Consider the following 22,194-nt stretch of genomic DNA (forward strand, 5'->3'; position numbering starts at 1 on the left):
GCCACCTTCCCTTTTGAAAACATATAGGTTTAAACTACAGGTTTACTCTCGACCATTTTATTATTGTTTGTAGTAGTAGTTGTAGTCGTAGTGTTCTACGTTTAGACAGATACATTTATACATAAAAAAAGAAAATGTAGAATGTATCGTGCTGTGCGCACATTCTAACACGTTCTGGAATTTAACACGTTCTAGAATTGTTCAGGATGCATACGCAACCCGTTCTAGAATTGTGCAGAACACTTGAACCGTTCTGGGACGGTTCGACCTTGTCTACTTGTAGTTTCGTGGCAGACAAGCTGGGATCCGCTAGGTGGCGGTGTCGCTGCGCAATGTGCGCCATGCCCCCCGGTTTGTGCCATACAGGAATACATGAGTCAAGTGAGGTTTGCAAGGTCTGCACATCAGGAATGAGTGCTGGGGAAAAGAGAAAGGAAGGCTGAGATCCAGGAGCAACCAAGGAAAGCAAAGGACCGGTGAAATCTGGACGGTAAAGCCGAGGGAAGAGCACCTACAACCGGAGCAGGGACTCAGACATGACTCCCAGGTGGGTTTGGAAGAACTGTCGCTTGGTGATTCTGGAGAACTGGTACCTACAGGCTACAGAACTACTTCTGTAAAGTATGTGCGGTCCAATTCTGGCAGCGTCAAGAGCGCGTTTGGACGACGTTCGCGTCAAGGGAAACGAAGCTGCCTCGAGTTCTCACATTGCACCTGGAAAGCGCGTCTGTCTGCTATCAACGTATCACTCAGACTCCACTGGTGAGCTTAAGAAAACAGACACATCGAATTGATCTTAAGAAAACAGACACATCGAATTGATCTTAAGAAAACAGACACATCGAATTGAGCTGGAACTTCGAGCGAGTGACGTGGGAAAAAATAAACAACAGCATTTATTCTGTATCCAATTAAGATGAAAACAGATACTGCGAGGTTGTTTTTATTCAATTCCAATAATTAAGAGTAACGATATCAAAAATCATAAGTCTGTAAACTAGAAAGAGAAAAGGCGACGTGAAAACAGGTTTAAAAATATTATTTTAAACAAAAATAAACTATTTTGCCAGTAATATATCCCACGGTGTATTATCTGATAACTTTGTGAGTATGCAGGATGTATATCTCATCACGTTTCGGTATCTACCAAAAAAAAACGAAAAACAAATAAAGGTTACAGCATTTGGAGAAGCGAGGCGCGCTGCACGGTGATGTAAAATCTCGGAATGCCCGTGTGACGCGTTTCTGCAGTTCGTAGTAGAAATGCAAATCTATTCCTGGAAACGCCTGTTCTGTTTATGTGATTGTACAGTCCTCTCTGCCTACACCGCGGCATTCTCAGACAGGAGGGGAGCCGAGGTCGGGTTTGGCGGAGTGAACGCTTTTTGAGTGACACCGGGACTCTGGTTTTGCACTGGTTAGTCGCACCTTTGTGTCACCGTGTCGCTGCAGCGCAGGCGACACAAACAGAACGAAGATAGAGGGGAAACAAAGAGTAAAATAAACGGAGAAAAGCCAGCAAAACAGCGAGAGACCAGCGGCACCTGCACACTGAAATAACGTCATCGTAGACCAGGCGTGTTTAGGCTCGTCGTTCTACCTCTTTTAAAAAAGCGTGTTTTGAGGCGAGTTATTTTTTCTCTCCTGTGTACTCCACTCCCTAAGTTACAATCAAATCACGCCCCGCTTTACATTTTAGTAAATACGATTAATATAACTTCTAATAACGCGATATATTATACAAGAAATAATATAGGCTATTTATTTAATTATGTATTTATTTGTGTGTTTGTTTTGTTTTGTAATTTAAGGATATATATATATATTTTACAAGGTAAATAGATGGATCTATAACCTGGCAGTGCAAACAGATAAGAGTCTACCCCCAGTACCTGAAGAGGTCCACAGCGTGTGGGCTTCCCTCTTCTTCGGGTCTAGCAATAGTAATTGAAATAAAGGCGAATGCAGCGGGGAGCCCATTCCTATAAGACAGGCCCATACCATACATTAGTGTAACTATTCAACAGGACTGTAGCAAGAAGGCTGTCAGCGTGTGAAAGAAAAAGGTGTGAACACAAATCTGGGTGAAGATCTTAACACACGCACTGGGAGCAGTTAAAGAGGCACGTGTGCAGCGCAGAAAGCAACCAGGTTTTATCTAGATGATTGTAAACGCGATTCCAGTCGGTTCATGTTCCCCTCTCGCCTCGTTTTGCTTTCTGCTCGCTGTGTCTGCCGCTGCAAGGTGAACCGAAGAGCGGTTTCCGTTGGCGAACGTGTATACTCATAGTAACCTACTTTTATACGGGTCTTGAAACTAAGACAATCGACAGCTTTCAATTACAGTACTTGCAGGCTGTGTTTATTCTTGCAGGTCAGGTTTGGGGGAAAGGTTGGTTGTGACTCCAATAGAGAATATTAGGATGGCGCTCTGTATTTACTAGTCTAAAATGCCAAATTAACACAAGTTGTGTTCCAGCAAGGACGGTAGACAATCTGTGTGTGCGTTGCTTTTAACATCCCTTTATACATTTCTCCCTGACAGTTTCCCTGTGGACAAAACAGGAGCATTATTATAGGCACATATTGCTTTGAAAGGCGCTTTCATAATTATTGATTACAAACACAAAGTGAATTATGGAGTTCCTTCTTAGTCTTTAGAAGGGCTGACAAATAGACTAACTAAGACATTCAAATTAATAGTAGGTTTATATGTAGATAGAAAGTTCGATGGAACCTGTATTGTTCTCTCGGAATGAATCTAGAACACACATCGTGCTGTTGAGATGGGTGTCACCTCGCTGTCAGAATTAATAAGCCCTCACTCGTAAATCAGAGGTTTTATTGCAGCATTAGCGGGCGCTGTTTGTCTGCTTCTCCGCTGTAATAATCGAGATGATTTAGGAACAGTGGACAGACAGGCAGTCCTCTCGTCCGGGAAGCAATAGATGATTTGTTACACACTTTCCTGATATGCCATCAAACAATGGCGAGAGATTAAAATAATGGCGTCTCATTGAAGCAAATCCCGTATATACCAGAGGTGAAACACGTGTAAAAATCACGCAAACATCCAGCTATGAAGCAAGATCTTTATATATAGTAGCGTTTGTAGGCAATATATATAGATGCAAATATAGATATTTATATCTATATTATATATATATATATATAATATATATATATATATATATACACACGCAAACTTATGAACAGTGTCTAGTGTAGTTACTAGATAAAATAAACACTGATTGAAAAAATAGCAGAAAAACGACATTTCTAATGTGCTGACGCTCAAAATGTGAATTTCGATACAAGCTACAGAAGAAAAATCTCCCGGAGGCCAGCGGGTGCTTTACAAGCTTGCAGGGCCGCGGAGGACTCTGCGCCCTGCTTGAGCAGAACAGTTTCCCTACACAAATTGGAGAGGCATGCAAACTGCGCAGTGACGTGTAATATATAAAACATGGCCTCTGTCTCTTTAAGATGAGGCTGTGATGTGTGCAAGGTTCAAGTTGGGGTCACTCGAAGTTCCTGCCCTCGGTTTTACCTTTTAGTTTTAATATAGACTGACATCACATGGGGCGCTAAAAACACCGCATAGAGAGCGCTTTATCTCCGTGCGCGTTATTGCTGCGATACAAAAATAGCCGAGGAAATTACTAAAATAAAAAAATAATAATAAAGGGAACTGATGCTAGACTCAGCACGTATTTTTCAGGAGGGGGCGAGAAAGAGAGAGAGCGAGAGAGAGAGAGAGGGGAGAGGGAAGGGAGAGAGAGAGTAAAAGAAACCCATAGCAATTAATAATAAAACGAGTTGGCGAGAGACTGAGAAACGCTGGCATGGATTGTTGGGAGGCTGGCAGTTCGAAGTTGATACGTCAGAAATGACTCCAGAACACTTCTGAGATGATCATTCAGCCAGACCTAAAGCGGATGGCAGAAGACGCTGGGCATCCAGGTAAGGTTAATATATATAATATGACTCTATATAGAGTTCTGTACATTATTAACACCAGCAGCACTCGCAACAACAATAACACCAACAATACATACCAAATGAAAAATAAATAATAATGCACGGAGCGTTCAGCAACTTTTTTTATTTATTGAGGGTATGTATTATATCATCTTAAAACCTTTTTTTTTTTTCAAAGAAAGTCTTTATTTCTGTTTATTGCGTTAAGTTGTACAGTTTTTGTATTGCACTTTTTTTTTTCTTTCGTTAATAAGCTGGTGAGGTTGGGTAATCTGCCGTTTTGCCTTTTTCTATATTAAACGCAGCAGATCTACACTCCGCCGTGTAGCTCTGAAATTGCCCTGTGCAATGAGACACTTCTAAGTGTCATGCAATGCTACACAATATTCATTTAATTTTTCGTTTTGTGTGTGTGTGTGTGTGTGTGTGTGTGTGTGTGTGTGTGTCATCGCTTTATCGCATGTAATATATAGATATTGTTGCAGAGGAGATAGTCAGTGTGTTGAAGCAGTAAACAGAAGGATGCAGTGCTGTACACTATGTGATGACACATTTGAAGTCTGCGTGGCCTTGCTTGATTTTATTTCGTTTTTGTTGTTTTTTCAATCTCAATGGAGTAGTGTATTTGGTGGCAGTTTAGCTATCATGGGTCACAGTGTTAGTCGATATGGCATGGTTTTAAATGCTTGGGGGTCGTTTCTGAGCCGTGTCTTGCGTGGGGCAGTTGCTTGTTGGGATTGTCACATCTGGACGGGGCAGTGTCGGGGGTTCAGTTGTTTAGTTTGGGTTTTATAGTTGCTGACGTTCTTATTTTTATTTTTTTTTTTTTACTCAAAAGCCTCAGGGTGTGAGTTTCTGTTGCGAAACCAAACGTGCACAGCCGAGGGGACAAGAAAAGACAAGTATGCAACGAGGGACATGCAAACAAAAAGTGATCTAACCGTATAGCTCAACTTGCATTTATTGTTGCGTATCGACTCACAGAATTGTCTACTTTGTGTCTTGTTACTGGCAGCTGTCACGTTTCTCAGTGCGGGGAACCAATATAGGAGGAAACTGGCTTTGCGAAGCGACGACAGTGAACACAACCACTTCGATCTGACTGTAAAAAAAAATGTTACACTAAACTAAATTCAGTTTCTTTACAAATATACTTGCATGAGGAAGGTAGTCGTGTTTCATACTCCAGTCAGAATTATGCGGCTGTGTTATCTTAACAAACGACAACTGCAAAACCGACGGAAAACCATAAACTCGATGAAATAGGGACCAAATTATTAAAAAAAAAAAAAAAAAAAAAAAAAAATATATATATATATATATATATATATATATATATATATATATATATATATATATATATATATATATATATTCTTAAGTATAAGATTGTAATGCCCCCCCGAATGTAATGTTGTATTTATTTTACTAGAATGAAGTAGAATGTTTTTTTTTTATTTTTATTTTTTGCAAACTACAAATGCACTGAGTTTTGGAAATTCCTATCACGACTTGATGGTTTGACAGAAGGCAACTGTCAAATTATATTACATTCAGTTTTAAATAATTATATTAAGTTAATTGTGTTTTTAAAATAATATAAAAACGCACACTTGATGTAAATATGATGTTAAAAAGATTAATGTGGGAGCAGTAACATTTTTAATGAGCTGTTATAAAAAAAAAGATACATGGCAATTTATCACTGCTCAGAGCAGTTTTATATTATTAGTAGTTCAGCAAAGTCTCTCTCTCAAGTCTAAAGCAAGCAAAAAAAAAAAAAAAATCAGCTTTCAGATTCATGTTTCTTAGGCTGCAGAGGTGCACTTATTTTCTGCAGTCGTTCTGACTGAATGTAGGCATCATGTGCAGTCAAGAAAGTAAAGTAAAGCTGCTGGCTCCGCGCACATTCCACCAGCTCGATTCATGAATGGAAATCCAGGGGTCTGGAGGTAGGAGAAGCGCACGGCGTAGAGTCTGTGCTGGAAGCTCTCTCGGTAACTTCTTACAGCTCAGTTCGTGCAAAGCAAACCAGTGCCAGAGCCGTTCACCCTTCAGCGCCTCAAAACAACATAACGTGTGTGCGAGCGTGTGTGTGGTGCGGACACAGCCATCAGCTGCTTGCTTTTTGCACTGAAAGAAGAGTAAAAGAATGTCTTGGATGTGCGTGTAGACAGAAACGGTGCACGCAAGCATAACTGAACGGGTTTTTTCTGAAGAAAAAAAAAGCTTAACGGGACTATGCGATTTTTTTTTAAAAACCTTGCTTGGAAAAAAAAAAAAGGCATAAACCGTTTTAGTTCCAGTCACGTCTAAAACAAACATATACAACTTAAAGAAATATGATTCCAAGCATATTAAAATGTACATCATCACACACACACACACACACACCCGTCCCTTATTGTCAGAAGCCCGAGTGGTTTTCATTAAACAGGGTTTCATGCTCAAATGCCTTTTTATATATCCCATTCACAAAATATCAAGATGTTCTGTATAACATGCTGTAGATGAGCGGCTAGAGTCGCTCAGTTTTCCGGGTGATAATTTCCCATTAATTCATAATTGTGCCCGGTTTGTGGGAAAACATGTTCTTTTAATACACAAGTTTTTTTTTTAAATTTTCTTTTGCAAAGCTACATGCAAGCTCAAAAAAAAACCCCTTAAGTGTTGGGTATGGTGGGCATAGTGTGAACAGACGCGCCTAAACAGAAGCGCACAAAGCATAACACCTTATAAAACAAGCCTTGCTTTAGATTTAACAGGAAAACGTGTTTTAGATGTGGTCTAAAAACACGCAAAATTACCCACGTGACTCGGTAATATTGCATACAGCGTAGTTACAATCTTTGTGATTCAAACAGCACTGTGCGTTTAAAACACACAACTTACTTTCACACTGGAGCTGGGAGACAAAAACAAAACACAATAGGTCAGCTGGCACGTCTTTTTTCTTTGTAGCTGATTTACAGATCCAAGATTTCACCCCTAATCTCCCTCTCCAAAGTGAAATACACACACATGTGTTTAATATATTTTGTGGCTGGCAAATCGCAGAGCTCAGAATTGCAGCACTGTTGCTTCTGCAGCTGCCCCGAGTGGGCCTCGTGGTGTAGTATCATTATAAACACTATTATTTATTAAATGAAGACTCCCCCCCTATATTTACTGAGAAATTAGTTTGAAGCTGCACCCCCCCCCCCCTCCTCCTCAGCGTGTGGCGTGTGAAATACAAGGCTCACAGAGACACAGGGCCTGCTCTTCAGCGAGAGCACAGCAGAGGAATGCACCCAGTGTAATAGTACCAGCGATAGCTACTCTCTCTGCTCTAACACTCCTGTAATTGGCGCTTCCTGTTTACAGCTGCTTTTATTGAGAATGTAAATCCGCACTTGCTTCTAAATAGCGGGGGCACGCGCAGCAGGCTGTGCAGAATATTCTTTTTAAATTCTTCACTGAAATAGTCGCCCCCCCCCCCCCCCCCGTATATATATATATATATATATATATATATATATATATATATATATATATACCTTGTTTAAGTTTCTGACACATGCGGATTGAATGTATAGTTGATATAAAACCAAGACCAAGGGGAGGGAAAATAAATAAATAAATAAATATAAATAAATCAATCGGAATGATTAAAAAAATGAATATTTGTTTTTCTTAAAAGATAACTCTTTTATGCAAACACGGCATTATCAGATGTTGGTGATGCGATAGTTTAGCGGGGTCTAGGAGTGATTCACAGTCATACTCTTATCTGTAGCAAATGGAAGCTGCTCTCACTATGCTGCAATCCTACAGTGCTCTGCTTGAGTGAGGTGTATTAATCACTGAGGCTAAACAACCACACCCCCCAGCCCCCCCTCACACATACATACTGGTGAAGTAACGGGACTAGAGCTTGATCTCGCTGGACGCCTCTGAAGAGAGGTGCATGCAGAGAGAATAAACAGCACGACATTGAAGCCGTGTCTGCCACTTCCTCCTCCTTCACTCCAAAGCCCGGTATCGATAATAATGATATGAATCTTTCAAATGACTGACAATATCGTACTGCAAGCGCCATTTAAACAACTTTAGTAACGGGGTTAACATGTCGCTCTGCAAGAAGGATTTGAGATTTTATATATATATATATATATATATATATATATATATATATATATATATATATATATATTGGGCGATTTTAACTTTCACTTACTGGTACAAAAAACAAAAAAACAACAATCCAAGCATTAATTAAATTGTAAATTATTCTGTTATTTTACTGCCCAATTAATTAAATTAAAGAAGAATGTTTCGATAATAATTGAAAGAATCACTGTGGCAAGATGTCAGTTTGCCTAATTGGTTCCCCCACAAAAAGTATTTGACTGTACACAGAGGGTACATGAAATACACTGTTTTGTCAGTGTGCATTTAATCAATATCACACACGCGAATACAGAAAATGGGTCATTTCTGGATGGCTTTTGAAACGTGTGTGTGTGTGTGTGTGTGTGTGTGTGTGTGTGTGTGTGTGTGTGTGTGTGTGTGTGTGTGTGCATTTCAAGCACATCACATAGCTGCTTTCAAAACCGAAATTGCAGGAGCGGCTCTGCACAAAAACAGAGTGCTGGAGAATCTCAGCTCGTCGAGCTCACGAATCTCACGAAGGCAACGCGATTCACAACTTTCAGCGTCTCAGATTAGCAACGTGAGCTGAGGATTGAGGCTGTCAAGTGATTTAATACTGTGTGCAAGCGAGCAGCGAGGTCTGTGTACACGCACACACACACACACACACACACACACACACACACAAAACATTGAAGAAAAGAATTTGTAAAAATTGAAAAAAATTAATAATATTGATATTTTAAAAGCTGTTAATTAAATACAGTATATATATATATATAGTAAGTAAAGTAGTAAAGTGTAGTTGCCTGCTGGAGATCCGGAGTTCTGTATTCAGTAGCCCAGGTGCGTGTTTTTTATCTGATAAATCTTTATCTGATAAAAGGTACTAGGTAGAAGCCAAAAAAAGTGATGTCATGTTTTTTTTATTATTATTATTATTATTATTAAGTGCCCAGAGGGCCTCGCAGAACCCCCCCCCCCCCCCCCCCCCAGTCACAAATAGAAGATGAAATATAAGTGCTGGCATTGACATCAAATCTGGTCATAGGGTCTGAGACTAAACAGCAGCGGGAGAGGCAGAGCGCTGCACCCCGGCAGCAGGGCGCGTCAGTGAGGGGGACCCCAGTGTGCTGAGGGGCAGTCTCCAAGAGCCGCAGCTGCCTCTGCAAACGAGCTGCTCAGGGATCGCACACTCGCACAGGTTAATAGAAACGCCGAGTTTCATTACAGATTCACTGCGTGCATGCCTGTATGTGAGTGTGTGTGTGTAAAATCTATTACTGGATTTCTCAATTCATAAGACAAGCTTTTGTGTTAATACTAGTTAGTATAAAATACACAGGTGATATATGTAGGCGTTTTTTTTTTTTTTTTTTAATTAATAGTAATTAAATATTTTTAAATGTTTTTTTTTTTTTTTTTTTTTAAAGAACATGACTTTTTTTTTAAGTGAATGCTGTTACCAGTAGCTCAACCCGATAACTTATTTTCCCTTTTTTATGGTCCATTAATCTGCTCTGTAAATGAAGTTTACAGCTACCACGAATTCATCTTTACAAATGAATAACACGTTGAGTCTTGTGTAAACTATCTCAAGACAGACGACCTGGCGGTTGGTTGGTGTCGTTAATAATTAACTGTTATTACGGTACCTTTGTTGTTTAATTACGCTTGTTAATTACTTTAATTATCAGCGCAGTAAACTTACCGTTAATTTCGCGCCCGTTGCGATGCTGTTAGACGAGTGACCGTTGAGTAGGGGAGCTCGAGCTGGTCCAGGTGTGTGCTTGTCCACGTGGGCTCCTCGCGTGCTCTGCAGGTGCAGGTCAGGATCAACTTTTGCAAATCTGCAGATTTTTCAAACCTTTTTTTTTTTTTTTTTTTTTTGTGCTTCAGTTGAGATGCATGCTTTCCTAGTGTGCATACATGCGTGCACCTATTAGAACCATCTTAAATGTTATATTATAAGGCATTTCTCGAATTTTGTCTGGCTGGTGGAATAGCTCAAGCAGTGTTTTAATTACTTCTTTAATTTAAAATATTTCCTAATTCTAGTTTTATGTCAGTGTCACTTTATTTTGTATTTATTTTTTTACAGTAAAGCAGCAACACAGTGGGTAGTGTGATTAGTTAGGTGTCCAAAATATTAAACAGACATATTCTGTATTTAAGAAGACTGTATTTTATTTATTTATTTATTTTAAATGATACTTTCGGGCTGCATTATGGATTGACTAGGTGTAAAGCAATGAAACAATCGTTTCTACCGTGTTTTAAACCTTGAAATTGTTTTATACGTGGCTCTAAACCGGTAAAGCAGAGAGGAGTCGGCGCGTCAGCAGTTTCGTTTGTGCATGTCTCAAGTCATGTAAAAGGTGGTTAAAATGCTGGGAAGGAAACTGCCCTGGTTGTGTGAATGCGTAGGTGAGCAGCTTTTAATTTATTTGTGTCTAGAGCACTCAGGCTGCACCGTGGGAGCGCCTTTTCCTTGTGTATGGACACTGACAGTGGAGTCTGATCCGGGCACTCACTAGGTGAATGTGTGCTCCCAGCTTCTCTCTCAGTGGACTGCGGGCTTAATTCACAAAGCTTTGTTTTCAGTTGTGCTGGGATCAAACAGGCGTTCACAATTTGGAACCGACACTGCTTGAAATGCATTCAGGATGCAAACGAGACCATGATTAGCATTCGCGCTGATAACATTTACAACAGCATCAAAGAGATACCGGGCGCATCAGCAACACCTGCGTAAAGGAGATCTTAAATAAACCGGTACGCATTGTACCGTGCAGTCCTGTTACTCTGCTCTGCTCTGATGGCACTTTGATGGGCTCCTGAGAGATTTCTTTACTGATTCAAAGTGAAAGAATATTTGTTTAAATTATTTACACTTTTGTTTTTCTTAGTCCTGTTTTGAAGTAAGCATGCTATCTGAAACCTTCCTTAGCTTTTAATAATCGTGAAATATGACCAAAAAAGTTGTATTTGCTTGATCTCTAGTTGACTGGAGCTTTTGATGTCAGATTGATGGTAATTCAACCACAGTCCACAATCTGTCTCGTGAATGTTTTGCAAAAAAATACCAACAGTAAAACTAAAATGTTTAAAATGTTTGTACACTGGACTACAGTTTAAGTTTTATTCTAAAACATTTGATTTTTTAAAAATTATTTCTAAACTTTCATAATGTTTACGGTATTGACTGAAAACTCGAAGATACCAACAAAATTCTATAACTTTTTCAGAAACATTTGCTCGCTGAATGAGGCTAGAATACCATTGTTTGTAAAGCTATCTGTGGGTGCACTGCAGCTGCAACAAGGACAGCATTTAGCACAACCAGCTTGTTATTCGAAGTCAGTAATAGTCGGGAGGGGGGGAAGCATGAACAGAACCGGGAATATAAACATGCTGCAGGATTAAATGCAAAATAAATGCTTTAGGGGTACTGTAGAGATGTGTGTTTTTACAGCCCTGTGCTGTAATATAGCGCTCACTCCACAGTGCCGCTGCCCCGCTCTTCTGTTGCATGTTAGATGTTCCAATAACTGCAAGATAGAATTTTGTACCGAGCCTTCCGTTTACAACGCGGTGTCAATCTAGACCGTCCCGTGGGGCAGCCTGTAAACTACATACGAAATCCGAGCAAGGAACAGGCTTTTTTTTAAAGAATTTATGAATTTATTTATTTATTTAAAGCATAAATAAATAAATAAATATGTTATGCCACATTCAATAAGAAAGCGTGCATAAAAAATGTCCGCCAAGAATTACAAAGCAAATGGCGCCACAATGGCTTATTTTTAATTTTTTTTTTCCATTGGACCATAATTGTATAAATGCAAAAGTGCCGTCACAAAATGCAAAGAACTGCGGGAGTTAGATAAACCGGGATTTCCCTGTACTGCCCTTTTTTCTCATATGAAATTGTCACCTGTTCATCACTACACTTTGAGTTGGGCGATACAGTTGCATGTAAAACGCTGCTATATTTAGTCCAGGTTCTGTTATTAAGAACTGCATTTGAAAAATCAAAAGAACTTTCTCTGCAGAGAGGATCTGGCCTAGCTAGCTGGGTTTGTCATTGTTTTAAAGTTACTAGATTGACAGCACTGGAGACTGAGAAAGCACAGTCTTAGTCTTCCTCCAGACTGCCTGCCTGGACAGGAGGGAGCACATTTCTTGGGGTGACAGGGTCTCTCCTTGCCTATCCAGTCCTTGGCCTCTTTGATTGTCTGCAATAGCGCCAATCCGTTGAGAATTTGACATTTTGGTCTTGTGCTGTGCACTTCTGTATTTCCATTGTTTGCCTTTTTCTGCTTGGTTTAATTGTGTTGCAAAACACTAGCTGGTTTCTCTGCTAATCTAACTGCAAAAGTGTGAGAAAACGGGCTAATTTCTGTAAACTGTAATTTTGTAACCCATATTAGTGTGGCTCTAGGAGCCCAAGTGCTTTCCGCCTAGCAAATTTCAAATTGAGATGTATTTATTTAACCAGGACTGAACCCTTGAGGTAGACATCAACTTTTCAAGGGTGTTCACACTTTCAAGGGGGAGCATACTACACTGAAGTAGGCAGAAGTCCTAAATGTCTGTCTGCAGGAAATGTCTTAATCAGGTTGAAAATGAATGTTTGAATTGCTTGTGTTGTTGTTTTTGTCTTGTTGCGGACAGGTGGAGGGCTGAAGACAATGCTGGATGCTATGGAGGTCCCGAGTCATGCTAGACACCTGCTCCTACAACTCAACAACCAGCGGACTAAAGGCTTCCTGTGCGATGTCATCATCGTGGTGCAGAACGCCCTCTTCCGGGCTCACAAGAATATCCTGGCCGCCAGCAGCATCTACCTGAAGTCCCTGGTGGTCCACGACAACCTCATCAACCTGGACCATGAGATGGTGAGCCCCGGGATATTCCGCATCATCCTGGATTACATCTACACCGGCCGGCTGAACGAGGGGGACCAGGCCACCGAGCAGAACCTGGGGGCGGTGCTGGCAGCGGCCAGCTACCTGCAGCTCCTGGACCTGGTGGCTCTGTGCAAGAAGAAGCAGAAGCGCAATGGAAAGTATGGACACCTCCGCACCTTCTCCCTGTACGGGAAAATGACACGGGGGGGCGGCGGGGTTCGGACCTCCACCCCCGTCATCCAGTCCTGCTTCTCCGGGGCAGGGGACCCACCAAGGAACCCCCTTAAAATGCCTCCTGTCGAAGCCATGCTCCCTCACCCCTTGACCACTCACACAGGGGAGCTTTACGCCCCCTCCCCTCAGGGCAATCACGTCTACCAGCACCAGCAAGGGATCCGGCTCTCCGAGAGGGACTGCTCGCCGATATACGGCCTGGACTTGACCAAAAAGAGCCCAAGCTCTCAGTCCCAGCCCTCTTCCCATCACCACCTCCCCCACCACCATCACCACCACCATCACAACCACCAAGACGGTGGCCACGAGAACAGGGTCGACCCCCAGCAGTTAGGCTCCGGCCGCGAGAGCCCTCTCCCAACTCTGCTTGACACCAACGGCGGCCACTATACCAGCAAAGAGCAGAGCCAGCACTTCCACAACGGCATGGAGACAGACGACAACCCTTTGTCTCAGCTAGGCCACCCCCACCCCTCCTCCTCCCTGACCCCCCAGCCGCACCCCCACAATCAGGAACCCTTAGGGAGCACCCCCAGTCCTGGATCTGACCCTCACGGACTGCCTGAGCCAGGGCAGGAAGCTCCTGAGAGAGGGGGTGGGGTTTACCGCTGGATGAAGCATGAGCAGCTTTCGGGGTACCCCGAGGATGAGGAGGACTGTGAGCGAGAGAAGGACCCCCAAAACGCAATAGGGGGATCTGAGGACAAGAAATCCGAGGGCTCACTCCCTTCCCAGCATGCCCCGGTAGGGGGCCGCTACCCGGCCTCCCTGGGGTGCGACGCAGAGGACGACAAGAGCGGGACGAGTGAGGAGACAGGCAGCAGCGACGGACCCTCCCCCCCGGGGAATGCGGACCGCTTCCACCTGGCCTATGAGCCGGAATCCTTCGGGGACAACCTGTACGTGTGCATCCCCTGCGGTAAGGGCTTCCCCAGCTCGGAGCAGCTCAACGCCCACGTGGAGGCCCACACTGAGGAGGAGCTGTACAGCAAGGACTCGGGCGGGGAGCTGGGGGGTGTTGGCGCCAGCAACAGCCTGGCAGGCGGCTACCTGGACAAACCCAGCCCGGGCCTGCCGGGGGAGATGATCCGCCCGTACCGCTGCGCCAGCTGCGAGAAGTCCTACAAGGACCCGGCCACGCTGCGGCAGCACGAGAAGACGCACTGGCTCACCCGGCCCTACCCGTGCAGCATCTGCGGCAAGAAGTTTACGCAACGAGGCACCATGACGCGCCACATGCGCAGCCACCTGGGCCTCAAGCCCTTTGCCTGCGACTCCTGCGGCATGCGCTTCACGCGGCAGTACCGCCTCACGGAGCACATGCGCATCCACTCCGGAGAGAAGCCCTACGAGTGCCAGGTCTGCGGAGGCAAATTCGCCCAGCAGAGGAACCTCATCAGCCACATGAAGATGCACAGCGCTGGGGGAGGAGGCGTGGGGCTCGATGGCAAGACCAAGACGGAGTTCATGGAAGGCATCTACCCGCTCAGCAAGTACGTTGACCCCCTGGGGCTGAAGCAGGAGAGGGCCTCGGAAATCCTGGTCCACGCCTCCCAGCACCTGCTCAACGACTCTAAAGCCATGGAGAGTCTCTACCCGCTCAGCAAGTTCGCAGTCTCCCACCTGGGCCTCGGCCACGAAAAGCCCTCGGAGGTCCTGAGCCAGACCTCCCATCTCTCCGGAGGGGAGCTGCGGGCGATCGACAGGTTCACACCGAGTTAAAAAACCAAAACCAGCAGCTCCGCAATCAAAGACAGCTGGTGAGCGCTTTATAACCCGAAGCCAAAGCTGAATCTTAATAAGATTTAAAACAACTTTTACCTTCCCTAGTGCCTTCGCGGCTCACTGTGCTATTTATGTTTTAGAAGGATGACGAACCCACAGAGCAGTATTTTGTATCTCGACTGTTCACGAGCTAACGAGCCAAAAAAAAAAAAACTGAAGCCAAAACAAAAAGACATTGCAGTCTCCTTAAACCTGTGTATTCAATATCTTAACTATATACTGTATATATATACATATATCAAAGACAAAACCGAAAAGCACATCGCCTCTCCTCAAGGCTCTCGAGAACTTGCACTCTCTGCTTATTTGGAAGAAAAGGTCAGTGATGCTGATGAAAAGCCTTCAGGATTATAGAGTCAGTGAAAGAAGCTGGGATTGTTCATTTATTTTATTTTTTTTAATCTCATTAATGACAATGCAATTACATGTGAACCAACACCCAGATACCTACCAAACCCTTGAACCCCTGTGCAGTAATCAGCTGACACGCCTCACTTGCTCACGTCACTCGTGCATTCATGCAAACTTGATGCTGGTTTGGGGTTAACTGTCACAAACAGTGGTGCGCATTACTTTCACCTGCTTCCGATGCATTTTGAGTGCAGTTAGTAATGTGTAATTGCAGTGTCAGTAATGACATTTTAAACAGTGTTAACTACATTTTAATGAGGTCCTGGATTCCTTACTCCCCTGAGCTGCAGAGAATCACTGACCAGACCCGATCTCCCCCAAAGTTGTTCCAAAGTTTAACGAAGCAGAGGCTTCAGACAGACGATTCTAAACTTTTCGCAGTAACGAAAAGTAAAATAACTGATCAAATCTAGCGTAGAGTACACAGCACTGTCTAGAAATAAACCCTTTGGAGCAGGAAGAGCTCCTTCAAAACGAAATCTCCTTTTTTTTCCTGCCCCTACAAGGATACTTGTTTTGAGTTATTTTAGTTCCATATCAAAACAAACCAAATGCAAAACAAACTAGAACAATTATAACCAGGGTGATTGGAAAGTAAGTTTACCGCATCAAAGCACCACGTCATTGATTGTTAAACTTACTTTCTGGCCACCCTGTTTATGTGTGTTGTTTGTGTTTGCTTCTGCTGGCACATGTCTGGCTCCAGTTGTTAAGCGCTGTGTTACTGTGAGAGCCGTGCAGTATTCTGCACATGCGGGCCCCGTGTCGAGGATTTAAAGAACTCATTGGACCTTTCTCTCTGAATCCCAAGGGCTGGGGGAGGGGATCACTCTCTTCACTCGTTCCACGTGTTTGACAAGGCTGAGCTCCAGCTCTCCAGCTGGCCATACAACGCGTCTTCAATCAGGAGCGCCTGTTCACGGTCCTCGATTCTGCATTAGCCTGGGTGGAAGGGGTTATGCAGCCTTTCTGGGTCCCGGCACCCAAGAAAAAAAGTTATTGTGTTATTTAATAAGTTAGATACCCTTGATTCACATGTACAGAGCAGGGACTGGGAGGTGGTGTCTGTGCTAAAGGGAATCCAGCAACCTCAGTAGCATATCGATGTTTGCTTTTTAATTTAATGATAATAATGAAACATATATAGTTTGCAAAATTGCAAAAGAAAAACAAAAAAGTGAAACTGATTAATACCTCAGGACTGAAGACTTCATTTTTTATTTTTTTCTTTCTAAAATGGGATCCAAAGCTAATAATAATAATAATTAAAAATAAGGGAATCAAGCCAAAGTCTTAAGGGCAGGACCGAGTGGAGCGGAGGGAGGACGATGTGGGCTTCACCCCCCCCCCCCCATTTTGAGGTCTCCTGTACCCCATTCTCGTGTGGAGCAGCTGTCCTGATAACCTGTGTTCAGCTCACAGATGCTTTAAAAACTAGAGAAACCCCTCCTTTCATGACTTTTCTTGAAATGTGCTTTGAAGCTACAGATTGTTTTGTTTGTTGTTGGTTTTATTCTATTAAGGCAAAGTCAGCTTCATCGAGATTAAATGTTCATTGGTGAGTTTGTGCCTACAATAAGTGTTCACAGAAAGTGTGCAGTATTGTATTTAGATAGCAGCTTTCAGCTGTTTAAATGTTAACATTTTTAACAAGTCACGTTTTCTCACATGCTTTTAACTTTTAAAAAACGTGAACGACCAAAACTGAAAACGGTTCTTTATCTAGCAGGGACGTTGTGTATGACACTAATAGCCAATGCCAGGACAGCTCAGGGTTCGATATGCGCGGACAGCGGTTTCCATGGCTGAGGGGGAAGGGGTGAGAGATGGACGAGAACACACGGGTAGAGACAGAGGTAGATACATGTGGTATAAAGGCATTTAGATGGATAGAGCCTGGTGAAGATGCTCAGAGCTGCTGTGTAGTCAGTCTAGGACAGAACTGCTCCTCAGGGGTGTGCTCCAAACAGCCCCCCTGAATACAGAATGCATTTTCAATCTGCATTGCTTTCCATTGTGCTTGACGAGCGACTGCATCTTTACACTGTGGTAATGCAAGAGAATATTGTGCCTGACTTTGGAGAGTTCGGAGGTTCTAATTGTTCAGAGGTTCTGCTTTATCGTGCATGCTGTAAACAGCAAGACAATCCACCCTGACAATCTACAGCCGATGTGTAGGCTGTGCAGGAGAGACTTTATCTGGAATGGATTGAAAACAGCCAAGGGCATGGTTAGCAAAGGGATTCTAGCCATGCTCTTTTCCAAATTCTTAATGAGGGCTGCATGCCCAAACCCCACCTAAAGATTCTCTGCGCTGAATAGTATAGTTTAAAGGTCTAGTTGGAGCAGAAACCTGGACTGGAATTCTCCACCAAGTGGATCAGGCTTGGGCACCTGTTTTGTACCCTTGGGCACGGTGTCAGATTGTGACAATTCAAGGAGAGCATTCAGGTTCACAGTACAGTTACCGAAAACATTAATTTGGGTGGTTCTGCGAATTACTGCATTTCCTAAGTTGTTAAGCACTTCTAAAAGTGTCTTCCAAAACTGTTTCTGCTAGTTTTACACCCGCTTACTGGAAAGCAGGCAGAAATGTTTGCGCTGCTTTTTCCCTTTAAAAAGTTTATTTTTATTTTTATAAAAGATCTGACTTTTCAGCTTCCGCCAGACTGTCGGTATAGAATCTGATTGTTGCAAAGGAGTGAAAGTGCCCCAGGATAGGATTTCAGAGAAGTGCGAGTCAGATGGGGGACTTAATGTCGAGTTGGAAGAGAAATGTATTAAATTAGATCTCAGAACTTGCTTCAAGATATTAACCGCAACCATTTTAAACTGTGGGAACCACTTAGTGGTTAATTCACGATTGGGAAGTTTTGATTAATTTTTAGTTTTTTATACTTTAGTGTGCAAGGACTCTTCTCAACTTCACTGCCCTCGATATTTGATATTTTACAAAGCCTCCAGCGGCATGTGCAAATCAGCCCAAGAAGCAGAGCTGCAGCACTGCGTGTGAAAGGTTGCATGTTGAAACGGACCGATTTCCCACTGCATCTCTCTCTCTCTCTCTCATGTGTGGGGCAGGCAGGAAGTGCTCAGGGTTTCTCTTCTCAATTGAATAAACAGGGTGCACAGCAGGGGCGCTGCTCTCATTGTCTGACAATGGGAGTGAGACCCCGCTCCATTCACTAAATCGCAACAATGTTTGCTTTTGGAGTTTTTTTTTTTTTTTTTTTTTTCTATTTGAAAAAAATCAAAAAAATTGTGTCAAGTTTTGTAAATAGCCTTGCCGAGTTCCTAGCCACCTTTGCCTGTGGGATTCATTTCGGATTGATTTCCAGTCATTGTGCCCCTGCTTGCTTCAGGCACTGCTCTCACTCTACAGCAGGTTCAGGGGGCTGGGATTGGGGCAGCAAGCTTTAGGATGCGCTGTAGGTCTGGAGAGACAGTTATAGATGGTTGTAGTCAAAAATAAATAAACAAGGTGTGTTAGATTAAAAAAAAAAAGAACAAAATATTTACAAAGAAGCTGTTTAGCAAAATATCAGATGCTATGACAGGACGGCCCACTGCTAAATGAAATGCCTCTATTGCAGCTATTCATTTTCACTGCGATTCACAAAGCCTGGGAATACAGTGCCGTTTCGTGGTCCGGCAGTGCTGGGAAGGGAACACTTGGAAGACAGATGCCACGTTGGTGAAAGACAGCAAGAACTTTCGTAAGAAAAATACATTCAAATGCAACAGTATGAAATCTGTGCTGAGTTGACTTTGCCTTAATAAACGTCTCCTTAATAGCAGAAACCAAATCCAGTTTTGTACAAAATGAAAAAACAAACAAACAAACAATTGTTAAATAAGGCAGTATTCTAGCATGAAATGCAACTTGCCACTAAAGAAAAGAAAAGAAAACAAATGAATGTTTTAATCACGTTTTCCTTTTGCAGGGATTTGTATTATTATTAAAAAAAAAAAAAAATCAATCTGCTAAAAAGGTCCAATCTGTGATTGGGGTAGGACTGTGCACCAGTCTGCGCTGTGGACCAAAGCAGCAGTCAGCTACTACAGTGCAAGATACCCCGTCCAGCTGTTCCTGTTTCTGTTACTGTGGGGCAAGAGGGTGCGAGCAGGATCACTGCTGCTTAAGGATCTTTATTATATCCAGCTGTGAAATATTTACTCAAAAAAATGCAGTTCTGTGTTTCAGTATTGAAGAATTTCCGGCCTCCCAGTCCCTCTGCTTTAAATTGCTTCAGCTCCCTCCCTCCCTCCCTCCCTCCCTTCCTAGTCTGTTAGGACAAACCACTAGTTTCCAGTACCACCAGCTGCAACCACTAGGCCACATATCTTCCCAGTCCCTCAGTTATAACCACTAGGCCTTAGTTTCTCTCCTAGCCCATCCCCAGCTCTAACCACTAGGCCAGACGGCTTTTCTCCCTCCTAGTTTTAACCACTAGGCCACTTATCCAGCCCCTCTGTTCTAACCACTAGGGCACACTGCACCCCCTCTCCCAGTTGCTCATCCCTACCCATGCTGCCTCCCTTCTCTTGAGAGCTCTAGGCCAGCCTGCCTTCTATGCGACCTCCAAAGCAGAGCCAAGACTTCCTGTCTTGTTCCATCTTGGCTGAGGTTGTTTCCTGTGTTGCGCGCAGGAATGCAGGACAGAGAGCACGGCTGTGCACTGAGATGCAGCCCCCAGTCTCCAGGCTCCGGTCTGCGGCAGCAGCAGCTGTGTCGGGCACAGGGGAGGGGTTACTGCCCTGGTGCTGCCAGAGCCAAAGAAAACACATTCAATAACGTGAAGAGACGCTAATTGGGGGTGTTTGCTTGGATGAAACAGTGCAACAGTCTTTACCAGATTGTTAAACTACAAATGCAGATTAAGGAGTAATGCTATTATTTTATTATGGGCAGCTGGCCCTTTTTTAATGGCTACCCATGCTAGACTAGAGGAACCTGTGGAAACAATTTCAGCCAAGTTTTTCATGCTTAAAACTGCCTTTAAAAAGATTTCCGATTTGAAATCGAGGCGGTGTATGTGCAGGCCTACCAGAGCAGCACTGAGTGACCTGCATGCCAACATCTCCACCCTTAGGCAGGGCCACCTTCCCCTGGCAGTCACAGCATGGCAAACTGGCAGGGCCGTCTCTGCAAGGACATGGGGTCGGGCAGGCAGAGAGTGACAGCAGTGTTTTCACAAGCTCTCTCTGTTGCTCCTATGGAGTGGGCATGGAGCTGGGTTGCCAGTATACGGACAGTGTGTACTGTAGCTTGGCATGGGTAACTGGCAGCTACAGCATGGAGCTTGGGGGAGCGAATTAGAGCATTTCTAAGGATATAAAAGACAGATATTTAAAAGAACATTTCCTGGGATGGCTGTTGCTCGAGTAACAATTATTATTTGACTACACAGAGAAGAGACTACGGCATGCGCAGGCCTGACTCTCTCAATGCAAAACACATGCAGATACGGTCGCAGCACAAGCTGACATCTTTGTCTGCTGGATGCAGCTTCTTCTTGATAGCTTCACTTCACAAGCTAAATGTGACTGTGGGTGTTGTAAAGTCACGTAAACGAAGTACGCCGTTTCCTTTTTTTGTATTATAAAAAATAATTAACCAAACTCTGAGAGGTGCTAACTCGATAGAGGGACCTCAAACTCTCGGCTCCTCTCTCCTCCCCTCACGCTGGCTTCAGCACAGTAACAGAAATAAAAGCACTGGAATTTAAGCGGACGGCTAGTGTTTTTTTACAGAATTACACATTAAATATTTTTTTCATAACCCAACACATCCGTAAGGTGGTTGTTTTGTTTTTGTTATTTTAATAAACTTGTAAAGTTTTTATGTAAATTGCAATACACAACACCAAAAACAGTATTTTTCTAAAAAAGAAAATTCAATGTTAAATTTGTTTTTATTTGCATTAATAAAATAATGAATGTATTTATTGCATGTTAAGTGTTTTATATTTCAGTGTTTTGTTTGTATAAAAGTCAAACTGTGGGACTTTTTTTCTTCTATTTTCTATGTTTTGATAAAACGTGGGCTGGTTTTTTTTTTTTAAATTTTATTTTAAAAAGGCCAGAATGAAAATGTAATTTTTGTACTTAACACCAAAAATGAGCAATAAAACGTTTTTTTTTTTTTTTTTTTTTTAAATCACAAAAGCTGGACATTTCTTCGATTACTGACAATACTGTGCAACTATTTCCAATTCCGAGAGGTTTTCTTAAGACTTTCTTAAGGGAATGGCACCAGAATCCGATTCCGAGAGGTTTTCTTAAGACTTTCCTTAAGGGAATGGCACCAGAACTCCTGTGTGTCTGCAGTGGAGGAAGGAAACAAGCACACCAGGTGTTGTAGTCACTTTCACAGAAGCACGATAACAGCCTATCATTACAGTACCCAAGACTGCACATGGCTTGCTGGCCTGTCACTGGAATCCTATTGACTGTGTTACACAGGGGGTCCCCATTAGTCCAGGGATCAGGGGCAGAATTGTTCATTTTGGTCTTTCTGTTTCTTTCAGGTGCGAAACGTCTTTAACCCTTTCATGCACTGGGACAGAAAAAAAAAAACCTTCTGGTCTTTACAGGGGGAGATATGGGAGATGCAAATGCATGATGACCTCATGTGAGGAGGCCACACCCCCCACATAAAAGCAATGTAAAGAAATGGGAATGGAGACTTTTTCAGGGTGCGTGAAAGGGTTCAGCACAGAGGAACGAATTTAGATCG

The 22,194-nt window shown here is 43.0% G+C and overlaps 1 protein-coding gene across 4 annotated transcripts; it reads left to right on the forward strand.

The window, feature by feature from the left end:
- The first annotated feature begins 408 nt into the window (after nt 1-408).
- Nucleotides 409-21,273, forward strand: hic1 (hypermethylated in cancer 1). Of its 4 annotated transcripts, none has more exons than XM_041241273.1 (2): nt 409-547; nt 12,790-21,273. In XM_041241273.1, the coding sequence occupies exon 2, from the start codon at nt 12,807-12,809 to the stop codon at nt 14,979-14,981; it is 2,175 nt and encodes a 724-aa protein (XP_041097207.1). In that variant the 5' UTR covers nt 409-547; nt 12,790-12,806; the 3' UTR covers nt 14,982-21,273. The 4 variants fall into 4 exon arrangements, with proteins under 4 accessions (XP_041097207.1, XP_041097205.1, XP_041097206.1 ...); XM_041241271.1 differs by lacking the exon at nt 409-547 and adding an exon at nt 568-762; XM_041241272.1 differs by lacking the exon at nt 409-547 and adding an exon at nt 3,231-3,963.
- Nucleotides 21,274-22,194: the final 921 nt, after the last annotated feature.

This window comes from Polyodon spathula, unplaced genomic scaffold, assembly GCF_017654505.1.
Source record: "Polyodon spathula isolate WHYD16114869_AA unplaced genomic scaffold, ASM1765450v1 scaffolds_764, whole genome shotgun sequence".
Taxonomy (NCBI): domain Eukaryota; kingdom Metazoa; phylum Chordata; class Actinopteri; order Acipenseriformes; family Polyodontidae; genus Polyodon; species Polyodon spathula.